This window comes from Scyliorhinus canicula, chromosome 14 (assembly GCF_902713615.1).
Source record: "Scyliorhinus canicula chromosome 14, sScyCan1.1, whole genome shotgun sequence".
NCBI lineage: Eukaryota > Metazoa > Chordata > Chondrichthyes > Carcharhiniformes > Scyliorhinidae > Scyliorhinus > Scyliorhinus canicula.
In genome coordinates, this window is record NC_052159.1 from 42,410,946 (window position 1) to 42,437,467 (window position 26,522).

At 46.8% G+C, this 26,522-nt stretch overlaps 1 protein-coding gene across 4 annotated transcripts in view; it reads right to left on the reverse strand.

The window, feature by feature from the left end:
• LOC119977793 (protein furry homolog) overlaps positions 1 to 26,522 on the reverse strand; it is a 483,675-nt gene that overhangs the window by 22,976 nt on the left and 434,177 nt on the right. For 2 of the 4 annotated variants that reach the window (XM_038819002.1, XM_038819001.1), the window contains 5 exons: positions 23,427 to 23,634; positions 21,663 to 21,812; positions 14,825 to 14,923; positions 10,631 to 10,714; positions 9,820 to 9,837 (listed from right to left, as the gene is read on the reverse strand). In XM_038819002.1, coding sequence (XP_038674930.1) covers positions 9,820 to 9,837; positions 10,631 to 10,714; positions 14,825 to 14,923; positions 21,663 to 21,812; positions 23,427 to 23,634 — 559 coding nt within the window. The remainder of the gene's footprint in view (positions 1 to 9,819; positions 9,838 to 10,630; positions 10,715 to 14,824; positions 14,924 to 21,662; positions 21,813 to 23,426; positions 23,635 to 26,522) is intronic. The other 2 variants (XM_038819004.1, XM_038819003.1) reach the window with 1 other exon arrangement.

Genomic DNA, 26,522 nt, shown 5'->3' on the forward strand with positions numbered 1-26,522 from the left:
TTATACAGCCTCAGCAGTACATCCCTGCTCTTGTATTCTAGCCCTCTCGACACGAATGGTAACATTGTATTTGCCTTCCGAACTGCCGACTGAACCTGCATGTTAACCTCAAGAGAATCTTGAACAAGAATTCCCAAGTCCCTTTGTGCTTCTGATTTCCTAAGCATTTCCACATTTAGAAACTTCCCTTCCACACAATGCCTCCATTCTTCCCACCACAGTGCATAACCTCACACTCTTCCACATTGTATTCCATCTGCCACCTCTTTGCCCACATTCCTAGCTTGTCCAAGTCCTTCTGCAGCACCCACTGCTTCCTATCTGTCCCTCTGTATTTCTTTGTATCATCTGCAAACCCAGCAACAGTGCCCTCAGTTTCTTCTTTCAGATCATTTATATATATTGTGACCCTTGAGGCACATCACTAGTCACCAGCTGCCATCCTGAAAAAGATCCTTTTATCCCCACTCTCTGCCCTCTGTCAGTCAGCCAATCCTCTATCCATGCCAGTATCTTACCCTTAACACCATGGGCTCTTAACTTATTTAACATCCTCCAATATGACACCTTGTCAAAGGCAGTCTGGAATTCTAAATAGATCACGCCTGGTTCTCCCATGTCTAACTTCCTTGTTACCTCCTCAAAGAATTATTTAAAAAAAAATAAATTTGGAATACCCAATTATTTTCCAATTCAGGGGAAATTTAGCGTGACCAATGTACCTATCCTGCACATCTTTTTGGGTTGTGGGGGTGGAACGTATGCAGACATGGGGAGAATGTGCAACCTCCACATGGACAGTGACCCGGAGCCGGAATCATACCCGGGTCCTCGGCGACATAAGGCAGCAGTGCTAACCACTACACCATCGTGGCGCCCTCTCCTCAAAGAATTCTAACAGATTTGCCAGACATGACCTCCCCTTGATGAAGCCGTGTTGACTCAGTCGTATTTTATCATGGACTTCCAACAACTCCGCAATCTCATCTTTAATTTTTTAAAATAAACTTAGAGTGCCCAATTCATTTTTTCCAATTAAGGGGCAATTTAGCACGGCCAATCCACCTAACCTGCACATCTTTGGGTCGTGGGGGTGAAACCCACGCAAACACTGGGAGAATGTGCAATCTCCACACGGACAGTGACCCAGAGCGGGAATCGAATCTGGGACCTCGGCACCATGAGGCAGCAGGGCTAACCCACTGCGCCACCGTACTGCCCCAATCTCATCTTTAATAATGGACTCTAAAATCTTGCCAATAATTTCCTGTCTTCTTACTCCCTCCCTTCTTAAACAGGGGTGTTACATTAGACATTTTCCAGTCCTCTGGGACCCTCCCTGCCTCCAGTGATTCCTGAAAGATCACCACCAATGCCTCCACAATCTCCTCAGTTATCTCCTTTAGAAACCTGGGGTGTAGTCCATCCAGTCCAGGTGATTTGTCCACCTTCAGACCTTTCAGTTTCTCCAGAACCTTCTTCTTTATGATGGCCACTACACTAAACTCTGCCCCGATTCTCCTGGAGCTCTGGTATCCCATTGGTGTCTTCCACTGTGAAGGCTGATGCAAAGTAACTATTCAGTTCCTCTGTGTTTTCTTTGTTTCCTATTACTACTTCTCCAGCCTAATTTTCCAGCTACATATTGTAAAAACTCGTGTGATCTTAGAATCATAGAATCTACGGCACGGAGACAGGCCCTTCGGCTTAAACTGATCCATGCCAAACAAAAAGCCTACCTGAGCTAAATAAAATCATGGTTGATCTAATTGTAATCTCAACTCCAGCAGCTCACCTACACCCAATAATCATTCCTCTTCCTTTACATTACCAGCTAGTTTACACTCATATTTCATCTTCTCCCTGCTTTAATGCGTTTTTTGTTGTCCTCTACTCGCTTTTAAAGGCTTCCCAATCCTCTGGCTTCCCACTAATCCTCGCCACCCTGCATGCTTTTTGTTTTGATTTTATGCTGTCCTTTACTTCCCCCATCAACCATGGATGCCTCGTCCTCCTTTTAGCATGTTTCCTCCTCCTCTGGATGAATTTCTGTTGTGCCTCCCTAATAACCCCCCAAAACTCCTGCCATTGTTGTCCCACCATCTTACCTGTTAGACTCCCCTTCCAACCAACTCTGGCCAGCTCCCCTCTCATGTATTTATCATTACCTTTATTCAATTGTAATACCGTTAAATCTGATTCTAACTTCTCCCTCTCAAATTGCAGATTCTATCATATTGTGGTCACTGCGCCCCTCAGGGTTCCTTCACCTTAAGTTCCCTAATCAAGTCTGCCTCATTATACAGCACAGAATTGCTTGTTCCCCGAGCTCTACCACAAGTTGATCCAAAAAACCATCTCGTAGACATTCCACAATTTCCTTTTCTTGGGATGTGCTACCAACTGATTTTCCCAGTCCACCAAGTCCCGCATGATGATTGTAATATTGCCTTTCTTATATGCCGTTTCTAATTCCTGATTTATTTTCTATCCTACATTCTGACTACTGCTGGGCACCTGTACATAACTCCCATGAGGGTCTTCTTTCCTTTGCGATTCCTCAACTCAACCCACACAGATTCTATGTCTTCTGATCCTATATTGCCTCTTGCTATCGATACCACTACCTTAGTCACCTCTTCAAAAAATTCAATAAGATTAGTCAGGCAGGACCTTCCCTTCACGAATCCACGCTGGCTCTCCCAGATCGATGAAAACTTTGAGGTGTTCAGTTACCCCATCCCTGTTAAAAGATCCAGCAATTTCCTCACCACAGATGTTAGGTTAACCAGTCTGTAATATCTTGGTTTCCCCCATTTTTATCCTTTTTAAATGGTGGAATGACATGTGCAATTTTCAAATCTACTACTCCTGAATCTAGGGAACTCTGAAAAATTATAGTTAGGGCACCTACAATGTGTTCCCCTACTTTCTTCCCCTTGGATGGAAACCGTCAGGTCCTGCAGATTGTCATTCTTTAGTTCCATTAATTTCCTAGTTACTAATGCTGTACATACGTTAATTGTAGTAAGTCCCTCCTCTATCTACTATTATTTTTTTTCCACTTCCAGCAAGTTATCCTCCTTTTCAACTATAAATAATGAGGTAAAGTTCAACACGTCTGCCATTTCCCCAATATCACTGACAATATTTCCATTTTCAACTTTTAGTGGGCCTACACTGCTCTTGACCACCTGCTTTCCCTTGACATATCTATAAAATTTCTTATTAATTTTTATGTCCATTGCAAGTTTCCTTTCATGATCCCTTTTAGTAGCTCAGCTGATGGGCGGCACGATGGCGCTGTGGTTAGCACTGCTGACTCACGGTGCAGCGGACCCGGGTTGGATCCCGAGTCACTGTCCCTGTAGAGTTTTCCCATTCTCCCCACGTCTGCGTGGGTCTCGCCCCCACAACACAAGGGGCGGGATTCTCTCAGTCCTGTGCCAGGCTGGAGAATCCCCGTGAACGGGCCACGCCGCCCCAACGCCGGCGTGGTTGGCGCGGTGCCGGTCGCTCTTTCCGTAGGAAAAGAGCCGAGTCCCGCCTGCGCCGTTCTAACCTGCTCTGGGCCAGTGGGACCTCAGCGTGTGAGGGTCGGGTGGCGGCCTGTTTGGGGGGGGGGGGGCCTGGCCCGGCCTCTGTGGCTGGGGGCCTCCTTTCCTATGTGCCGGCCCCTGTAGCCCTGTGCCATGTTGCGTCGGGGCCGGCATGTTGAAGGAGGCCACTGCGCATGCGCGCATTGGCATCGGCGCCACTGCGCAGGTCCTCGTTGGCACCAGCGCAACTGCGCATGCACGGGTCCCGTGGCGCACAGTTCGCGCTGGGATCTGCAGCTGGAACGGCGCGAACGGCTCCAGCGCCGTGCTGGCCCCCTGTAGGAGCCAGAATTAGACGTGGGAGCGGCCCGTTCACGCCGCCGTAAAATGCGATGGCGTTTACGACGGCGTGGACAATCTGCCGCGGGATTGAAGAATCCTGCCCAAGATGTGTAGGGTAGGTGGATTGACCACGCTAAATTCCCCCCAAATTGGACAGAAAAAATTAAATTAGTAGCTCAGCTGCTTTGTGACCATTTGCTGGTCTTTGTATTTTTGCAGGTTTGGAAAGTGCTGTTGAAAGGGCCTTGGTGGTTACTGTAGTGTATCTTGTGGATGGTACACACTGTAGTGACAATGTGCAGTGAAGAGAGATGAATGTTTAAGGTGATGGATAGGGTGCAAATCAAGTGGGCCAATTTGTCCCGGGTGGTACCAAGTTTCTTGAGAATTGTTAGAATGGGCTGCACGGTAGCAATGGGCAACACGGTAGCACAGTGGTTAGCAGTGTTGCTTCACTGCACCAGGGTGCCTGGTTCGATTCCCGCTTGGGTCACTGTCTGTGTGGAGTCTGCACGTTCTCCCTGCGTCTGCGTGGGTTTCCTCCGGGTGCTCCGGTTTCCTCCCACAAGTCCCAAAAGACGTGCTATTAGGTGAATTGGACGTTCTGAATTCTCCCTCAGTGTACCCGAACAGGTGCCGGAGAGTGACGAGTAGGGGATATTTACAGTAACTTCATTGCAGTGTTAATGTAAGCCTACTTGTGACAATCATAAAGATTATTATTATTATGAATTGTACTAATCCAGAATAAGTAGGAGGTATTACACGACATTCTTGACTTTATGCCTTGTAGGTGTTGATTTAGTCTTTGGGGAGTTGGGAGTTGAGTTGCTCACTGCAGAGTGCCTAGCTTCTGACTTAGTCTTGTAGCTACAGTATTTATACTGCTGGTCCAGTTAAGTTTCTGATCAATGGCGATCCCCAGGATGCTGGCAGTGTGGTATTCAACAATGTTAATGCTGACAAATTTCTAAAGGAGGTGGTTGGACTCTCATGTTGAGGATGGTTATTTCCTGGCACTTGTGTGGTGTGAATTTTACTTGCAATTATTTGGAATTACAGTGAGGTAAACAAAGTATGTAAATAAGGTATGTAAATAAGGTATTTACTCTGGGATTGACTGGTGCAGTGGATTAGCACATTTATCTTTTACATCTGGGAATGCAGTTTGAAATGCAAGATTGATAGTAAAATATCGATGTCCCAATTTTCCATAGCCCCACAATACAAACTGAAGTCTCAATTAGAAAAATGTGTAAATGACTAGTACGGAGCAATGAATCGTGTCACACTTGTATAGAGTTTTGTAATGTTTTGGTGAGATTTTTCAAAATTGTGTTATTTTTTAACTGTTTCTAATCTTTCAAAGACTTTTAATTACTTTTATAAGTTTGTATAAGCTTTAGGAAAAACTAAATAAGCGTGGAGGTCTTGAAGTGAATTTAAGAAGTTAAAATTAAATAAATGGTAAGTACATTTTGTAGTGTTGTAAGTATAAACTAGTAAGATAAGTAACAATTTCTAAGCATTTTGATTGCTTTTATGGATTGCATTGTACCCTCCCCAAGCCCTCAGGCAGGTTTGAAAATGGGATCAGGTAAAATCTAGCAGGCAGTTTTCCCACTACCTACCTGTCCTTACCACAATGTTACAAGTGGCAGAGGTGGCATCAGGCAGCCCACCCATCTATGGTTCAGTTCCTTGATATGCATTGAGGGCATTCCAACTTAACGGGTCCCCGCTCCAATCAGACGGCACCCCCAAGGAGTTACCCTCCCTCTTTGGCCTCTGGAACCTTGGCTTTTCAAGCTCCAAGTGCAATACTAGCAGTGGCCACTGCTGGCACTGGAATGCTTCTCCGGTCAGGGGTTGGGACTTCCTATCCCTTAGAGGTATGTTACTAGTCAGGTGGCTGTTTAAACTCTTTAGCCTGGGTGGACTTCCCCTGACTGGCACAGTTGGAAAAGGAGTGATGATGATGGACATCCGAGGGTGGGATTGGAGGGTCGCGCGATATGGGCTGGGGGCTGGCCCAAAAGGGGATATGGTTGCCATGTGTGTGTGTGTGTGTGCGTGTGTGTGTGTGGGGGGGGGGGGGGGGGTGAGGAGACCCCTGACCAGGCTGGTCACATGGAACATGAGGGGGCTGAATAGGCCCGTCAAACGGTCACGTGTGTTTGCGCACCTGAGGAGCCTGAAGGTGGAAAATGGCTTTTCTGCAAGAGACGCGTTTAAAGATTGGGGCCCACACAAGGTTGAGGAAAGGATGGGTAGAGCAGGTTCATGTTCAAGATTGGACATGAAGACGAGGGGGTGGCGGTGCTGGAGAATAAACGGGTGACGTTTGAGGTGGGGAATATTGTGGCAGATTTGGAGGGGGAGGTCTGTGACAGTTAGTGGGAAGCTGGAGGGGATGCCGGTGATCCTGGTAAATGTTTATGCCCCAAATTTCATGAGGTGGGTTCTGGGGAAGGTCCCCGACCTGGACTTGCACCGGTTGATCATGGGGGGGGGGGGGGGGGTTTAACAGTCATTGAGCCAAGCTAAGACCAGTCGAGCCCGAGGTTGGGGAAGGTGTCAGTGGACGCTGAGGGGGTTTATGAAGCGTATGGGGAGGGGGGGGGGGGGGGGTGGACCCATGGAGGTTTGGGAGGCCGAGGGCGAAGGAATTTTCTCCCAAGTACACAGGGTGTATGCCTGGATTGACTTTTTCGTGGTGGACAAGGGGATGCTGGTGGGGATGGTTGACTCGGAGAGCGTGGTCTCAGACCGCACGGCGCACTGTGTGGATTTGCAAGTGGACCGGAGGGGGTTGGGGGGGGGGGGGTTCCCATTGTCCACAGTGGAGGCTGGTTGTCGGGCAGTTGGCGGATGAGGAGTTGTGTGTGTGGGTGACGGCTGCCATCGGGGGTACATGGAGCTGAACGACACAGTGGAGGTCATGGCCACCATGCTGTGTGAGGCACTCAAGACGGTGATTCACTGGGGGGGGGGGTTCATTTCGATTTAATTCGGGCATATAGGGTAGAGGAAGAATGGGCAGAGACGGCAAGGCTGGTGGAAGAGATTCTGAGGGTGGACAGGAGGCAGGGTTTTTGAGAGAGGCAGTGGCTCCAGAGAGAGTTTGGATTGGTTTCCCCGGGGAAGGCAGTAGGGCAGTTGCGGAGGGCCAGGAGCGCTTTATATGAGTATGGGGAGAAGGCGAGCAGGATTTTGGCCCACCAGCTTAGGAAACAGGAGGCGGCGAGGGAGTTTGGTAGAGTGAAGGACGGTACAGGAAGGGTGGTGCTGGACCCGGTGTGGGTGAATGGGGTGTTTGAAGAATTTTACAGGAGGTTGTATGAGTCTGAGCACACGGCTGGGGGCGGGGAGGGAATGCGACGGTTACTGGTTGGGTTGGAGTTTCCCAGGGTGAACGAGGAGTTGGTGCAGGGATTGGGGGCCCTATTGGGTTGAGAGAGGTATTGGAGAGTATGGGGGCGATGCAGGCAGGGAAGGGTTCACGGTGGAATTTTGTAAAACGTTTGAGGGGACCTAGGACCGTTGCTGGTGAGGAATACAATGAGGCTAGAGTGAGGGGATACTCCCTCCTACATTGTCGCAGGCATCCACCTCCCCGATATTGAAAAAGGATAAGGATATCATTGTTGAATGTGGACTTTGTTATTGGCGAGGGTGTTGGCTTCGCGAATTGAGGACTCTGTCCCGGGTGTGATAGGTGAGGACCAAACGGGGTTTGTGAAAGGGAGACAGTTGTCGGCAAATGTGAGGAGGCTGCTTAGCATGAGTATGATGCCCCCGGAGGGGCAGGAAGTGGAGGTGCAGTGGCGATGGACGCGGAGAAGGTTTTGGACCGAGTGGAGTGGGAGTACCGGTGGGAGGTGTTTGGGCACAGGTTTGTGGACTGGGTCCGGTTGCTTTATAGGGCGCCGGTTGCAAGTGTGCAGATGAACCGTGTGAGCTCGGGTATTTCGGGCTGTACCGTGGGACAAGGCAGGGGTGCCCACTCTCCCTGTTGCTTTTGCCTTGGCTAAAGAGCCATTGGCAATGGCATTTAGAGCATTGAGGGACTGGAGAGGGGTTTTGTGTGTGTGTGTGTGTGTATGGGGAGGGGGGAATTGTGTGTGGAGCACAGGGTTTTACTGTACGCGGATGACCTGTTGTTATTTATTTCGGACCCACTGAGGATCATTGGAAGCATTATGGGGATTTTGGTCGGTTCTCCGGGTCCAAGTTGAACATGGGAAAGAGTGAGGTGTTCCCGATTGAGACAAGAGGGCAGGAGAGGAGGTTAGGGGAGCTACCATTCAAGGTGGTGGGGCGGGCTTTAGATACTCGGGCATTCAGGTGATGCGGGGTTGGGCTCAGGGGGGGGGGGGAAGAGATGGAGTGGAGGCCGGGACGTAGGAGGAGGCTCTGTGGAGGGTGAATGCATCCTCGCCCTATGCGACGTTCAGTCTTATTCAGTTTAAAGTAGTTCACAGGGTGCGTAGGACGGTGGCGAGGATGGGTAGGTTCTTTGAGGGAGTAGAGGATAGGTGTTGGCAGTGTGTGGGGAGGCCTGCGAATCATGCCCACATGTTTTGGGCATGTCCGAAGCTGGAGGGGTTCTGGCATGGGTTTGCGAACGTAATGTCCGAGGTGTTGGGGGTGAAGGTGGCCCTGAGCCCAGAGGCAGCAATATTTGGGATTTTGGAAGACCCAGGAGTCCATGGGGTGTGATAGACCAATGTTTTGCCTTTTGCCTTCCTGATAGCCCATACGGAGACGTATTTTGCTTGGATGGAGGGACTCGGAGCTTCCGAAAGTGGGGGTGTCGGTCAGCGACCTGCCGGAGTTCCTGAGAAAAGGTCAAGTTCGTCCTGAGGGGGCCGGTTGATGGGTTCGCTCGGAGGTGGAAGCTGTTCATTGACTTCTTTAAGGAGGATTGTGCTGTCAGCAGAGGGCGGGGGGGGGGGGGGGGGGGGTTTGGTTAAGGGGGTTAAAATGGAGAAGGCAGGATGGGAGGAGGGGGTAATGCGAAGGGTGGATGTTGGTTATTTATTACATTGTATAATTTTACTTCTGCTTTCATCTGTTGTGTTTGTTGGTTGTTAATGCAAATACCTGAACGAAATTTTTTCTTTTTAAACTCCCTTCCAAATTAGATCCTATACATCTGTTTGACAGGCATGATTATCTAGAGTAAATTTCTGGGCAAGTTCAGGGGCATCTAGCCCAAGTCTATAATGGCGGGGATTAGTGTCGAAGGCATCCACAGAGGGTTTCAGGCAACATATTTCTGCCCATTTGGCAGTTTGAAATTCCCAGGGTTCTACGGACGTATGGGTACCTGAACATCCTGTGAATCTTAATATTCAATACTGGTGAACATCTGAATGTTTGCAAGAATGTGATGAACAGTTCGCAGGAAATTCTGTATCCCACAGGAACATGAAACTGGATAAAACAGATGCATTGAGGCCCAGTATTCTGGGCCTCAAGGAACCCTGAAAATTATTTGACCCGACATTGCACCCGGTCATTTTTTTTCAGGCATTTGGGCAACCAGCTGAAACAGGTGTTAGGCCCCTTTAATCGCCTAATGAGGCACTAAATAAGTTCATTTCTGAGCTGCTTGAGAAGAACAGATTTTGCTCGACTCTGCTTCGAGTTAAACAATGTATTATCATTGAAATAGATAGGGAAAGAATTCTGAGATTTTCTACTTCATAGCTATAAGGGTTCCTCAATCTAATTATTATCATACTAACTAAAATGGAGATTGTATAATTAAGTATTGAAAAGAAATCAAGCTGTGACAGTATTGGAAAAATTTTGAAGTAATTTAGATCAATCCTAAGTACAAAGAATGCCATTAGTACTTGAGATGTGTACATATTAGTAAGCAAAATTTAACAATTTAATAGTTAGAAAATATTCAAGAATTGTAACTTACTGCAAGGGATTCCATTTGCTACACAGCAAGCATGTCACAGGAGCAAAAAGCCAAGAAAACAGAGTATAGAAGATCATTGTAAAACATGCATTAAAGTGCACAGTTCCATACAAGGCATAACCATAGAAGTATTTATATTTGAAAGAAACAAGATGAAAACAACTGTCAATTTGAGTTTTTTTCCATTCAGAATTATTTCAAATATATCCAACTGCATGAGCACATGCAATTTAGTTTGCATCAGACTTGATTGTCTGTTCTGAGGTGTACAATATGATAGTTATAATCAGTTCTAGATTTTATGAAGGATTATTATAAGTATGTAGTTTATACAACAAAGCAACTATAGTTATATAGGGTTAGTGTTCTAGTCCAGAAATTACTATCGTATGAAAACTTAACATGCTCAACTTTTTTACTGGAGAATTAATTCCAATTAACAGAAATTGCAAGGAGTGCACCTGTGATTTTCTGACATGTGCTGGCAAGGCTGAGGGGATGGCCAGGACTTTGTAAAATCTACCTGAATATCCAAAGAATTTTGATCGGTATCAAGCAATTAGCTCACAATCTACCACTTAAATACAAAGAGGATGGGTATAACATGCCAGGATTGACCGTTCTTTTAGCAAGTGTATGTAATAAGGTGACCAATTCAAACTTGTTATAAGTTGTAACCAAATGCTGGGTTCATAAAAACTGAACTATACAGGTTCTCAAGTTTTTAAGTTGCAATATGGAGATTGTGATAAATTATAAATAACATCACGTTCAAACATAATTTATTAAGATTACAAATGATTTGTTTTACCTTTTCCTCCAAGTCCCCCGGCTGGTTTGTAATGACTGTATCTCCCATAGTTCCAGGAAATGATGCTTTACAGTTTGCCAACCACTATTTTGGAAGAAAATACAAATAGTATTTTTATTAGTTTCAAAATAATACTTTCCTCTGATAAATATGCATCTTTATAAAATGCATACTGGAGCTAACAGAGCAATACAATAATATATAAAAAACAGACTGCATGCAAGCAGGCCAGCAGCACGGTTCGATTCCCGTACCAGCCTCCCTGGACAGGCGCCGGAATGTGGCGACTAGGGGCTTTTCACAGTAGCTTCATTGAAGCCTACTCGTGACAATAAGCGATTTTCATTTCATTTCCCTGTATTCTTGAGACTACGGGTAATGAATACTCATTTCTGAAATGGCAGAAAAAAGGCAATGACCTGCCCCAGGTCTTCCTTGTGTATTTCCTGAGGAAACCCATGCTTGAAACAGGTGTAGAGGAACCATTAAAATCTTTTGCATATGGCATTGGAGTGATGTCATAATGGGCATAATTTAAATAACATGCCTGTTTGGTTTGTTTACAGGAGCTTTCCCCAAAATCACATCACACAAAATAAAAGTTATAGAGTTCAATCTTCTAATTTGTGCCACTGCTGGATCCTAATCAAAATAGCCCTTGTATACCTCTAAAGGACTGAGAAAGATCTGGGCCTAAGTTTTCAGGATGGTGAGTGTCCGTCATCCAGAATCGTCAGGGACACTGGCCCGCTATCATTTCATGCTCAAATGAGCGATGATTGGCAGTAAACGGAACTTCTGCCTGCACTTGGAAGGAAATCTCACCTCAGAGAGCTGTTGATCATCTTGCTGTTCGGGATCAGGTCTGGGGAGGGAGGGCCAGAGATTTCCAGTTCATGAAGGGAGGATTCCCTTGTCTGAAGGGTCCTTCCGATTCCAGTTGAGGTGCTCCTGCCCAAATCAAGGGTGAGAGCTTTTTCTGTTTCCCAGAGATCAGCCTAAAGGTTGTGGTGGCATGTTTAAAAGCCCTTAAATGGCCATTAAGTAGCTACTTAGGAGCCTTAATTGGTGCATGGGCCCTCTTCCTGTCTGAGTAGTTGTTCGTCCACTATAAAATTGGCTTGAGATGGACGGAATCCTGGAGGGAACTCCTGTACATGCTATTTTAAGCTCATGCCCTACTGCCTCAGAATCTATCCAGGGTGGGGAGGGGGAGGAGTGTAAAATTCTGGCCCTGATTTTAGTGAGCCAATAATTTTATGAAGGTAGAAATGAGAGTTTCTTTGGCCACTCTTGATCTCTGTCAGTTATATTTCTGGCATCTGCTCCTCCCCACCATTGTGATAGTGACAGAAGAGAGACATTTTCTGCCTTTAATGCTTAAAGTCAACAGCAAGCACAATTAAGTCAGTTGCTGGTGTCCAATGTAGGAAAATGCCTTGCATGGCATAAAAGAAAATTCCATTATTGGTCATCCCGAGGACTTTGAGACCAACAAACTAATGTTAAATGGACATGTGTTGGATTCCAAATCACACAATACTGTTATTGGTAACAAGAGACTTTCATCCATCGCATGGATTCAAACCCAAGTCCTAGATGTGAAAAGACAATGTGATAACTAAGCCACTTTAAAGTATAATTTATTTCCATATCATCTCTCATTCTGTATATCTGATGGTTAAATTTGTTTGCAAAATCATAAATCTAGATTATTCTCCCCTTATTCTCAGTTATCTGAAAGCAGTGAATCCTCTAGTGACAACTCAACCAAAAGACAATCTTTAATTAATAGCAATAGGTTATTCAACTGTGGTGAACATTATATTCTTCTCCTGCCATATACTTACACAAAACCACAAAGTCACAGACTCCCAGAGGTGGTTCATGGATTGTGATTAGGACCAGAAACTAGTCAACTGTTCCAAATCCTAGGCCAGGGATGGTGGTCTAGAAATTGGCGAAGACCCGTTTTCAGGCAAAGAACATTTAATTTCAGTATGCTATAGAAGCTGCAGATTGAGTGAGGCTTCAGATCTAATTTTATTTATTTTGTTGCAAGCTGCCAGTGACTGTAATGCCTCCAGAGGTAGTTCATTACATTGCTTCCCGTGAATTTATATGTGTTTATACTATGCAAGGTTGGAATAATTTTTTTCAGACAGTAATGAGCTTCTGTAATGTGTTGGCAACTGGTATGTGTGCTGACTCTCTGTGTGGCTTTAATAGGGAACTAGAAGGTTCTTGACTGGGATAGGTATCGCAAATAAAATATGATTGATACCATAGTCCACGTGCTCTTATCGATTAGCTTTGATCACCTATGGGCTCAAACAAATTTTCCAAAGTTTTGTTTTCCCTATATTGGCTGTGGTTTCTTTTTTTTTGTTAATTTTCTTCACTTGGAAGATTAGATAGTTGCAGGCGAGAGGGGTGGGACACATCTATTCATGACATTTCAATAATCATTATTTGGGGCAGGTTTGTTGCACCAAAAGGTCTCTTTCTACACATCACTTCTTTATGATCATAATTTAGGCCAACTGCCTTATCAGGAGCAGCTTTAGGTAAGTCCTGGGAAGGTGAGGGAGGAAAACAGAAAACAGGCGTGAATGAGGCAGCAGTGGAACTGGGGGAGCACTCCTGCTCCAACTAGCTCCATATGGAGATAAGCGTGGAAAAAAAGTGTCTAATCTCCTAAAGGGGCCCTCAAGAGCTTTTTGCATCATATGCAGGCAGGCTATTGCCATTTAGGGTGGCCACCGAGGTTGGCTGCCTTTACCAATATAGCAGTGCCCGTAAAGAAAGAGCAGAACAATTTAAACCCAGAAAATGTTTGCAATGTGGTCAATGTCTCCCAAATTAAGTAAGTCCAAATGTAGAATCCCCCAACTGCCACATTTGCCAAAATTAGCTAGCTCAGCCCACAGCAGAGGTCAAATCCGAGTCTCTAGGTTATTACCACACTGCACATTGAACTGTATGCATTTTTGGTAACCAACTAGCTTATCTCTAAAATTATTAAAATTGTGTGTGTTAATATAAAAAGATACATTCTCATTTTAGATGATCAACTTGCCTAGATCATGTATACCACAGATACAGGGCAAAATCCCCATGGTTCAACAATTTGCAGAGTTTGTGATTCTCTACCAGGTGAAACATTTTTGCATTAACAATACCAGTCATACTGTGGTTCCTCTGAGTGTGATTGCCAAGTTAATACCAAATCAGGTGTGCTTCTCTGTTGGAGATCCATATTGAAACAACACAAATGCATTTTAAATTTAGGGTACCCAATTATTTGGCTCCAATTAAGGGTCAATTTAGAGTGGCCAGGCCCTGGATTGGTTGGTGGGCCCGTGTCGCCCGCCGCACTCTGTGTGGTGGAGGATTTGGGCCCGGAGGGCGACTGTCCGAAGGCTGTCAGCCGCCCAGTGTCGGGAGCGGAGGGTTCTTATGAGGCTATCTGCAGTGGGGTGCAGGGCTCACTCGTGCCTGACACTATGTCACCTCTCACCCATTCTGGGGAACTCCCCGAATCTGGCACATCATAATTGAAGGTTCTTTTGTTTATTTGCCTCTGTAGATAGTTCAGGCAGTCTCCTATTGAGCCTCCGCCAACACCCCGACTCTGTCCCTCCCCACCACCCTCCTTTCCCTTCTTTCCCCAGCATCTCCCTTCCTTTCCCTTCTGTTAATACAGAGGCGAGGGTATCTGGTCTCTCCAGTGCAAAGTTTAGTGCTTGTACTGTTTGTTTTTTGTACAACTGTGTTGTGAACTGTTTTAATAATCAGAGTATCCTATGTTGGAAGTGAGGGGAGGGTACCCTGTTTCTCCAACACAAAATTAGTGTTTGTACCGTTTGGCCTTTTATGTATTGTTTACTGTTTTCATAAAAATATATGGCCAATTCACCTACCCTGCACATCTTTGGGTTTGTGGGGGTGAGCCCCACACAAAGACACGGGGAGCATGTGCAGCAAGGAGGCAGGAATTAGTGGCCCATGTACTGGAAATAACGAGATCTTAACCAATGTTATTTGGCAAAGGAGCAGGGGAGAAGAAGGTAAAAAGAGAAAAGCACATTTATAATTAGTTAGAGATAATAAAAATGTCAAGTTTTAAATTTGAACAGTAAACAATAATGCAACATCAGAGTATTCTTTGGTACGTTTTGAAAGCTGACTAACCAATTGTGCAGCCTCTTTCTTGTGGTTGTAGGTGTCCAAATATTCCTGTAGTTCTAAGACATTGAACTTGAGTCTTTCAAGAAGCCCACAAGAAATCAGCTGGAGGAGAAAGAGTTACTATAAGTATATACTATTTTGAATATAGATAAACTTTAAAAATACAGACTTTGTTCTCCCAAATCTTAAGAATTAAATTTTTGCTGAAAGTATTTGAATCCTGTGAATTTGCTGCAGTAAGTAGAGTTAAACTGACCCAGTTTTTCACCTGCTTTTCATAAGAGTGTTTGATTCTATATTTTCCTGAAAATTGCCCTAGAGTGGCGAGGGGTGCCTATAATTAAGGTTGATTTTTGAGAAAGTAATGTAGGGCGTGAGATTAGATAGTCATATTTAGTGCAGGGTGGGAAAGTCTTTATATTCTGGTATGGCAACTGCTCAGTCCAAGATCGCAAGAAGCTGCAGACTGTGATGAACTCAGCCCAATGCATCACACAAACTTGCCACCCCCACATTGATTCTGTATACATCTCTCGCTGCCTCAGGAAAGCAGACAGCATTATCAGAGACCCCTCCCACCCAGGCATTGCCTTCTTCCAGACCCTTCCATCAGGCAGAAGGTACACAAGTCTGAAGACTCGCACATCCAGACATAGGAACAGCTTCTTCCCCACAGCTACAAGACTTCTCAATGACTCCCCCCTTCGGACTGATCTGTTCCGTGTAAGAACACTATTCACGACGCCCTATGCTGCTCTTACTCATGTATTTGCTTTGTTTGGCCCCTTGTTCTGCACTGTAACCAATCACTGTTTAGTCGATGTACCATTTGTCAATGTTCTCTGTTGATTATTCTTGTGTCTACTATGTACTGCTGTGTACGTCCCCTCGGCCGCAGAAAAATACTTTTCACTGTACTTCGGTATATGTGACAATAAATCAAATCAAATATAAATGTGCAGGTATCAGAATAAGACTTCCTGTTTGCCACACTCATGGGCACGGATGCCATGGTCAAAATATGGAAAACATGATTCTCAGTACATCTGTTTTAAAATGTTGTGAACGCGATCCAATGACCACGCTGTGCCGGAAAAGCAGCTCGTCGCGGTGCAGCGTGGGTGATGAAAGCCAGGAGACCCCGCTCCCAGGATCTACCTGGCTCACCATCTCGATCCAACGCGATGTAATTCTTCCCACCCACAATGTGCGGGATCACGTTTTGGCAAATCTGCATATTGGAGCGAGACAGTTAGTCTCACTCTAATATGCAGATTCCTGAGGTGCCAGAGGCTTTGGGATTCAACCCCTTTGCTTCAGAGACTTCGGGCAAGCGCCGTTCAGCACTGGATCCCACAAACGGGGACCAGACGTAAGGGCACTTGTGGGGGTCTCCCAAGGGATCAAGGCCCTCAGCTGCATGCCCTTTGGGCAAGGTGGTGCCCTGGCACTGCTGGTGTCACCTTGGTACCCTGACAGTACCAGCCTGGCACCTTGCTGGCAGAGGTACTGGTGGCTGGCGCTATCCATGCCAGCAGTACGCTCTGCGGTCCTGCACACTCCCGTGGGATCTACCGTGGGCGTTCCCCTTGGATGGGATGTGTGGTGCCCTACCAGCAGGGTGGTGGCTGGTTGTGGGAGGGGTGGTTCTGTGGTCTCCTCATGGGGTGGCCTTGGCGGGGCACCCATATGGATGGTGGCGCTCTGCGCATCTCTGGGCCACATTGGGTGGTCGGTGGGGTGCATTGCAGGCCACGGCAATAGTGGTGTGTGCCTTGACACCCCTGTCCCCACCCCACGGATCATCCCCAGCCGCCCCCCCCCCCCCCCCGCTACTCTCTCCGGCTCTGGTGGTCGATCCCACCCCAGCCAACAGCAGGACTGGCAGCCCATGGCTGTGCCTTTGGGAACATATCTTACCTCTCCCTCATTAGCCAGGGATCCTGTTGCCCGATTTGAAATACCACATGTGAACCTTGCCATTGGTAATTCCTCTTGGCGGAGGTGGAGTGTCGCGGGAGACCAGGAGGATGCTGGGCCGGGCCTGTTAATGGTATGCCAACGGCATTTACTGTATAATTTGCTGCAGTAGAGTTGAACTGACCCAGTTTTTCATCTGCTTTTCACAAGAGAGCGTTTGAGTCTATAATAGCGGGTCCTAAATATACAATAGCAGGTCACCCGCGTAGAGGGAAACCCGGTGCTCCTCCCCCCCCTACAGTTCCTCGAAGTCCTCAGCGCTATGGTCATGGCTCGATTGCCAGGGCAAATAGTAATGGGGATAGGGGGCACCCCTGCCTCGTCCCTCGGTACAGCCTGAAATACTCCGATGTCAGCCGGTTTGTGGACACACTCGCTACGGGGCCCTGATACAGTAGCTTGACCCACCCTATGAATCCCTCCCTGAATCCAAACCGACCTAACACTTCCCACAGGTACTCCCACTCCACCCTGTCAAAGGCCTTCTCGGCATCCATTGCAGCCACTACTTCTGCATCCCCTCCCTCCGAGGGCATCATTATGATATTCAGGAGCCTCCTCACATTTGTGTTCAGTTGCCTGCCCTTAACAAAACCCGTATGGTCCTTCTCGATCACTCCCGGGACGCAGTCCTCTATTTTGGTAGCCAGAATTTTTGCCAACAATTTGGCATCTACATTCAGGAGTGATATCGGTCTGTAGGACCTACAATGAAGCGGATCCTTCTCCCTCTTCAAAATAAGTGGGATGAATGCCTGCGACATCGTCGGTGGGAGGGTTCCGCTCCCCTTTGCCTTGTTAAAGGTTCTTAGCATGCGCGGGCTCAGTAGCTCCGAGAACTTCTTATAAAATTCTATAGGAAAGCCGTCCGGACCCGGGGCCTTGCCCGACTGCATACTTGCCAGTCCCTTAACTATCTCCTCCAACTCAATCGGGGCCCCCAGTCCCTCCACCTGATCCTCGTCCTCCCTTGGGAACTTCAATCGATCCATAAATTGCTTCATCCCTTCACCTCCCCTCGGGGGTTCAGACTCGTACAGCTTCCCATAAAACTCCTTGAAGACTTCATTGATCCTCTCTGGGCTCAACACCGTATTACCTTCCTTATCCCTCACTCCCCCGATCTCCCTGGCCGCCTCTCTCCTGCGAAGTTGGTGTGCCAGCATCCTACTGGCTTTCTCCCCATACTCGTAGACTGCCCCTTGCACTTTCCTCAGCTGTGCCTTTGCCTTCCCAGTGGTCAGCAAATCGAACTCCGCCTGCAATCTCCGGCGCTCCTTTAGCAGCCGCCCCTCGGGGGCCTCCGCGTACTTCCTGTCTACCCTAAGCATCTCTCCCACCAGCCTCTCCCTCTTCTCTGTGTGACCTGATGGAGATTAACTCCCCTCTGATGACCGCTTTCATAGCCTCCTGCTGCTGCTGCTGTTACCTCCCCTGTGTCATTCGTTGTCACATAGTTCTGAATGCTCCTCCTTATCCGCCCACACACCTGTTCATCCGCCAGCAGCCCCACATTCAGTCCCGAGAGAGGGCGCTGCCCCCGTTCCTCCCCCAGTCGCAGGTCCACCCAGTGCGGGGCATGGTCCGAGACCGCAATGGCCGAATACACAATCCCCTCCACCCTGGGGATTAACGCCCTGCTCAACACAAAAAAGTCAATCCGCGAGTAGACTTTATGGACGTGGGAGAAAAAGAACTCCTTCGCCCTTGGCCGCGCGAATCTCCACGGGTCCACGCCCTCCCATCTGATCCATGAACTCCCACAGGGCCCTGGCCGCCGCCGGTCTCTTTCCCGACCTGGACTTAAACCGGTCTAGCGCCGGATCCAAGGCCGTATTAAAGCCCCCCCCCATGATCAAGTTACTTGACTCCAAGTCCGGGATTTTACCCAACATGCGCCTGATGAATTCCGCATCATCCCAGTTCGGGGCATACACGTTCACCAACACCACCCGGGCTCCCTGCAGCTTGCCACTCACCATTATGTACCTGCTCCCCCTTGTCCGCCACGATGCTCCCTGCCTCAAGCGCCACCCGTTTACTAACCAGAATTGCCACCCTCTGGTCTTTGAGTCTAGCCCCGAGTGGAACACCTGACCCACTCATCCCCTCCTTAACCTCGTTTGGTCAGCAAGCTTTAAGTGCGTCTCCTGCAGCATGGCCACGTCCGCCTTCAACCCCTTCAAATGCGTGAACACGTGGGACCTCTTGACCGGCCCGTTCAGGGCCCTCACATTCCACGTGATCAGCCTGGATGGGGTGTTCCCTGCCGACTAGCCATCTCCCTCTTTCAGCCAGCCACATGCCCGCGCCCCCCGCTCGCTCCAGCCCTCCAGCCGGAGGCCCCCCATCCCGACTCTCCATCTATCCCCAACAGTTGGCTCCCCTTCAGTCATCAAAGCAGCACCCCTACCCCCCAATCCCAACCCCCCATGATTTCACCCCCATTGGGCTTCCGTAAGTCAGCTGACCCATGCTGACCCCGGCCGCTCCAGCCTCTATCGCCAAACTTACTATCGTCTCCTCCTTCGGGCCCCCAACCCCCCTCCCCCGCAGGGTAAGAGGGCAAGAGCCATCCGGATCCTTCCCATGCACCGGACAACACAACCTGGGCGTTACCCCACCCCCTGAAACAAATAAACAGGAAAAGAAAAGCAAACAAACTTAAATTCTACTAACAAACTTACACCAGGCCAACACCCGGTTACACATCTCCGCCAGCGCATTTCACCCACGTGCAGCTGCCTCTTAGTTCAAGTCCAGCTTTTCATGTTTAATGAATGTCCACACCTCGTCCGGTATATCTGCCCGTTTCCCCGGGGGTTGTAGCTGTTCGTCCTGCTCGAGGCGATGCCCTTGCTGAGCAGATACTGACGCAGCTTATCACTCATAAAGAAGGATCCCCGGTCGCTGTGGATGTAGGCAGGGAAACCAAACAGGGCGAAGACGGTGTTGAGTGCTTTGATGACTGTGGCAGACATCATATCGGGGTATGGGACGACGAAGGGGAATCTGGAGTATTCGTCGACCACATTAAGGAAGTACGTGTTTCGGTCGGTGGAGGGGCCCTTTGAAATCCACACTGAGGCGTTCAAAGGGGCGGGAGGCCTTCACTAGATGCGCGCGGTATGGCCGATAGAAGTGCGGTTTGCATCCGGCGCAGACCTGGCAGTCTCTGGTGATATCTCAATGGAGTAGGGAAGGTTGCCGACTTTTTTGAAGTGAAAGAAGCGGGTAACCCCTGGGTGACAGAGATCATTGTGCAGGGTCCAGAGTCGGTCCACCTGTGCGCTGGCACATGTACCTCGGGAGCTTACCGGGGCGATACAAAATCTCGTAATTGTAGGTGGAGAGCTCGATCCTCCACCTTAAGATACTATCATTTTGATCTTGCCCCGCTGTGTGTTATTGAACATGAATGCAACCGACCGTTGGTCAGTGAGGAGATTGAATCTCCTGCCGGCCAGGTAATGCCTCCAATGCCGCACAGCTTCTACGATGGCTTGGGCCTCCTTCTCAACGGAGGAGTGCCGAATTTCGGAGGCATGGAGGGTGTGTGGAAAGAATGCCACGGGCCTGCCTGCCTGGTTGAGGGTGGCGGCCAGAGCGACGTCTGATGCATCGCTCTCAACTTGGAAGGGGTGCGTCTCGTCGACCGCATGCATCGCGGCCTTGGCGATGTCGGCCTTGATACGGTTGAAGGCCTGGTGAGCCTCGACCATCAGAGAGAAAGCGGTGGAGTGAATGAATGGGCGGGCCTTGTCCGCATAGTTAGGGACCCACTGGGCGTAGTATGAGAAGAACCCTAGGCATTGTTTGAGGGCCTTGGGGCAGTGGGGGAGGGGGAGTTCCATGAGGGGGCACATGCGATCGGGGTCGGGCCCTAAAACTCCATTTTGCACCACATAGCCGAGGATGGCTAAGCAGTTGGTGCTGGCTGGCGTGGACAGCCTTTGGCGCCACGCCATCCGGGGCCGAAAGGACTTCGTCAGGCGGCGTAAGTCCGCGCATGTGCCGGAGCGTCAGCAGCTGCTGTCATCCCGGCGCATGCTCAGGGGAGGGGGGGTCACTTCCGCCTTTGCCATGGTGAAGACCATGGCGAAGGTCGAAGGTAAAGAGTGCCCCACGGCACAGGCCCGCCCGCTGATCGGTGGGCCCCGATCGCGGGCCAGGCCACCGTGGGGGCAACCCCCGGGGCCAGACCGCCCCATGCCCCCCACCCCAGGAGCCCACCCGCACCGCCAGTCCCGCCGGTCAGGTAGGTGTTTTGATTCCCGCCGGCGGGAGAGGCTTGATAGCGGCGGGACTTCGGCCCATTGCGGGCCGGAGAATCGCCGGGGGGGGGGGGGGGGGGGGGGGGGGCACCGACCGGCGCGATTCCCGCCCCCGCCGAATTTCTGGTGCGGAGAATTCGGGACACGGCGGGGGCGGGATTGACGCCGGCCCCCGGCGATTCTCTGACCCGGTGGGGGGGGTCGGAGAATCCCGCCCAATATTTCAACAAGTTTGCTCCAGCAATAATATTTCACTAAGTATGCTCTAGAAATAATTGCAACATTGTAATTTATCCAGATTTAGTTCTCTAAACTGGGTACCAGTGATTTACATTTATAGTATTATTAATTCGCTTCTAGAAATGTTTGAGTTGTGATACTACCAGTATTTTAAAAATTTCCTGTCGATATAAACAGATTGGAAAATTATAGTGCTGAACATTTGAAATGCATCTGCAGATTACATTAAATGTACTTCTAATCAAAGTAAATTGAAAAGAGCAAGAGGTTTCAACGGACATCAAATTAAAAATATTCATCTTCATTCTGATAAACTAATGAAAGAAATTCAGTCAACGGATACTTACAGTTTCAGCATCTAGGAAAACTGTGGGACAATCTGAGCATGAAGTGAGTACCTCTGAAGAACTCATGAATTTTGATCCTATTCCTCGCAGACTGTCCCCAAGGAAACTTGTAGCGTCCCAGGTTAGAGAACAGAACTTCTTCCGAATACACTGAAAAATAATTAAAATCAGTTTACTACCACTATGTATGTTTTCAGTATCTGGTTCAGTTCAATCGATTTATACTTATTTTCAATTGTTTTTCCATTGACAATTCTCCATTAATTATCACAGAATCTTTACAGCAGAACCATTCGGTCCATCGTATCTGCACCGGCTCTCTGAACGAGCAATTCAGTGTGTCATTCTCTCGCCTTCTCTCATACATATTCTTCCTTTTCAGATAACAGTCTAATTTCCCTTTGAGTGCTTTGATTGAATCTGCCTCCTCCACACTCTCAGACAGTGCATTCCAGTTTTTCCTCATGTTGCTTTTACTTCTTTTTACCAGTTACTTTACATCTGTGCCGTCTTGTTGATCCTTTTACGAGTGGAAACTTTGTCTCCTCTCAGCCTTCTCTTTTCCAAGGTAACATTCCCAACTTCATTCTATTTTCGTAACTGAAGCTCATCCCTGCAACTATTCTAGTGAATCTTTTCTGCACCCTCAATCTTTATCACCACTGTTTCCTGTCACTCAGCAAATTCCATATCCAATTATGCTGTAATTTTATTTAGAACTGAAATACAGGAATGGAATTATGACGTAGCGCATGGAGGTAGGATCACGCATTCCAAGTAGAGTGTTCACTCAACATGTTTTTAGTTATGTTCCTCTGGTATGGACAGGTGCTTCCTCAGAGTGAAGTAAACCTCTTAGGCCATTGAACACTGCATTGGAGAAGCATGTAAGCATCTCCCCTTGAGATGTGAAAAGACACAAAAGGATAGGATAAGGAGGAAAAAGGGAACTTATAATTTGCTTAATGTGTAAAGATTTATGGAGTAGATATTAGCATGCCCACTTTATGTGCAACAACTCAAGTTCAGCATGCTGGCGGGCCCGAGAAGCAATTCTTCAATGGCTCTTTCTATTAGGAGTTTTAAAAATAAATCATGGGACCTTTCTTTCGGAGGCCAACCTGATAAACTGGCCTTAACTCCACTGGTGAAACCTGTAGCTGCTCACATGGAAGTCAGTAATCGTTTCTCAGTGGCTATACCAGCCTCCATAGACATACCAATTCCAACCTGAGCCACGAGAAAAGGTGCAAGTTAGTCTGCATTTTTGGCTCGGCTCCAATTATTATTTGCTTCGGAAGATGTGGGGTACCCTGACAAAGCAAATCAAGAGCTCGAGAAACAGTGGATACGAGTGGGGTGGATAAGAGTGGGGGATTTGGCAGGTTCAATGTTCCAGCATGTTACAATTAAATATGATGATTATGACAGTACATATCCAAAAAGGGAAATTCTCCAAATGTATTTAATTTTACAAATTTGAAAGCAAAGAAATACCAAAAGTAATTCTGTTAAAAACGTTGAAGGAAAATGCTGAAAAAGTAAACATTTTTCTTTTCAATTAAATAAGTACTTATACTTTAACAAAATTATTGGTAAATAATTAGCTTGAGTCACCTTTTGAGGAATAGCAATACCATTGGTTTTTCTATCCATTTATAACATTTCACAAATTGGAAAGAATCTCTGCAAATGTATATATTCAGATAGGATATAAAGTATAGTACTTTGGAAAAGTGTGTAAAGACGAAGGTTGATTCTCACCTGAAACAGGGAAGAGAACACATGAAAAGTATGGACTGCACATGAACCATCAGAATCGGACATGAGTTGATTGATGTGTGTTCGCCATGCTTCTTCTGCATCGTCACATGCTTTAGGCTGAAAGGCTGCAAGTATTGCAGAAAAGAAAGGCGAGGGAAGGGGTGATGTACGAAGGTCATGAAGCCCATCCCTGTCCCCTTCAGCAAAGCTGCAAGGAAAAAACAAAAACCTCATTGCTAATTTTACATTTAAGAAATGGGATTAACAAAATTAAATACATTTAGTGGCTCTCCCTTTGGACTGCAAGCCCAATCAATTCTGCTCCAGTCAGGAGCTTGATAGTCGCTCTTCTAGTCTTAGTTTGCTTAGCTTAGCATGTCAGCCGTTGCTTCATATACCCATTCAGTTCCTGTTCCACGCACTGGCAAGCTTGGTTTCCAATTAAACCCTTTCATTAAACAGCAATAAAGTAAAGGGCAGATGGGTGACCAGGGTTCTTATTTATTTGTAGAATGCATAGGTTAGCTGGAGCAGATTGAGACTTAGTCTGTGCTTTAATTAAGCAATTGCAATTAATTCTAGCTACGCTGCAATTAAGTCAAAGCAAAACAGCAATTATCAAGGTTGAGGTATGCAATGTTACTTCAGATTTTTTTCCATGTGGTTCAACTGCCTGAAGCTAATGTTCAGACTACTAGAAGCCTGAAAAAAAATTGGGTTTACCTACTTAAAGCTGAGTATAAAGATTTGAAAGCTTACTGCTATAAAAAACCAGGTAATTTTGAACATCCAACTAATTTTATGTTTTGCACTTTAAAAATGCATTGCAATCTGAGAAATCTAGAGCACAGGAGGCCCTTCATGCTTATGTGAGTTCTTTATGGGAGCAGTCAGGCTTTGTCCCAAATTCTGGCTTTTTGTCTGCAATTCTGTCAGTCCCTCATCCCCTCAAGTACCTGTTCAACACCTTTATAAAACTATTAATGGAATTAACTTCCACCAACGTTCCAGGTAGAGTGTTCCAGATGCTGACATTTTGAGTGAAAAATATTCTCTTCACCTTCTCTTTAGATATTGTGCCAATAATTTTAACTCAATGATCTTTGGTTAGTTCTGCACTTGCTTTGGTAATACTTTTTCGGTATCTAGCCCATCAAAACTTCCCATCACCTTGAACACTTTTCCTGTTCCAAGGAAAGCAACCTAACTTTTTCAACCTCTCCTCATAACTGAAGTTTAACATTCCTAGTGACATTCTGATAAACTTCCTCTTTACCCTTTCTAAGTCATGATATGCAGGTTAGGTGGATTGGCCATGCTATATTGTCCCTTTAGTGTCCAAAGATATGCAGATTAGGTGAGGTTACGGGGATAGGGAGGGGTTGGGGGGAGTGGGCCTAGGTAGGGTGCTCTTTCGGAAGGTCGGTACAGACTCGATTGGCTGAATGACTTCCTTTGCACTTTAGAGATTCTATGGGAAACTTTTCCAAAGTTTGATGCCCAGAATGTCCCCAATGCCACAGCTCAGGTCTCTATTTAAAAAAAAACCAAGTAACCCATATGCCATTTTAAACACCTCATCAACTTGCCTTGCCACTTTTAAGAATTGGTGTATATGAACAATCTACACTATTGTTCCATTCATAGTATTTTGTCATTCCATATTAGTCCTTTCAAGAGTGCATTGCTTCACACTTTGCATTTAACTCCATCTGCCAACATTCTAAGTCATCCTGGCATTTCAACAACCCTCACTGCTACTTTCAATTGTAAACTGGTCTAGATTTTATTTTAGTAGGAATTATTGTTTTTTTAATTCATTTGTGGGACGTGGGCAACGCTGGCTGGGCCAGCAATTTTTTGCTCATTCCTAACTGTCCAGGAACTGAGCGACTGGGGCAGCACGGTGGCGCAGTGGTTAGCGTTGCTGCCTCAGAGTGCTGACGACGAAGGATTGATCCCGGCCCCGGGTCACAGTCCGTGTGGAGTTTGCACATTCGCCCCGTGTTTGTGTGGGTCTCACTCCCACAAGCGAAAGATGTGCAGGGTAGGTGGATTGGCCACACTAGACTGCCCCTTAATTGGGAAGAAAAATTGGGCACTTTACAAAAAAAAATTTTTTTTTTAAAGAACTGAGCGACTGGCTAGACCATTTAAGAAGACAGTGGACTACATTGCTGTGGATCTGAAGTCATATGTAGGCAAGACCAGGAACGATATCCTTCTCTGAAGGATATTAGTGAGCAAAATGGATATTTATGACAATCAACAATGGTTTCATGGTCATCACTGGACTTTTAATTCTAAATTTCCACACGTGCTGAGGTGGGATTCATACCTGGGTGCCAAGAACATTACTAGTGGGTACAGTGATAATACCTCTTAGCCACTGCTTCATCATTTTATTTTAAAGGCTTTATACAAACATGTATCGGTAACAGACCAGATAGGTCAAATTGCCATTTTGGACTAACACATCATCAGAAAAGGAGCCAGGTTTATGTTGCTGACCTTTTACTAGTTAATTTGGTATAGTATTGTGAAGTAGTTAACAATAAGCAGCAGATGACTGTATTGGAAGAAAATACCTCAAGTGCTCTGTAATTGATTATATTTATTTCTGTATTTCTTAATAAAAATCTTATTTTAGGAGTAAAAGCCTGCAACATAACAACAGCTGTGATAAAGGAATCTAGAGAACACACTGTCCTTGACTGGCCCAGTGCTGGCATAATCAATAGGGCATTTGTGCAGTATTAAGGTAAAGAATACATCTTGAAAATAATAATCCATTGTTTTACGTTCAATGCAACATGCGCAAATGGCTAGATCCACTATTATTAACCAATTAGCTATTAAGCAACAATTTTGGATCAAGGTGGGGTGATGTCAGATTTAGGTATAAAAGAGGTGTTTGGGAATCATTTTGTTTCTTTACACCAAGGAGAGGGAAACTGGTTTTATCTTCAGATGCTTAGGGGCAGAAGGACTTCCAGTTGGCACAGGTATCAGTATGGTTCAGGAACAGAGGCAGAATTCCTGTCAGCGTGGACCCTGATTAGTGCAGGTTCCTTCAGAGGAAGAGGCTGTTGGGGC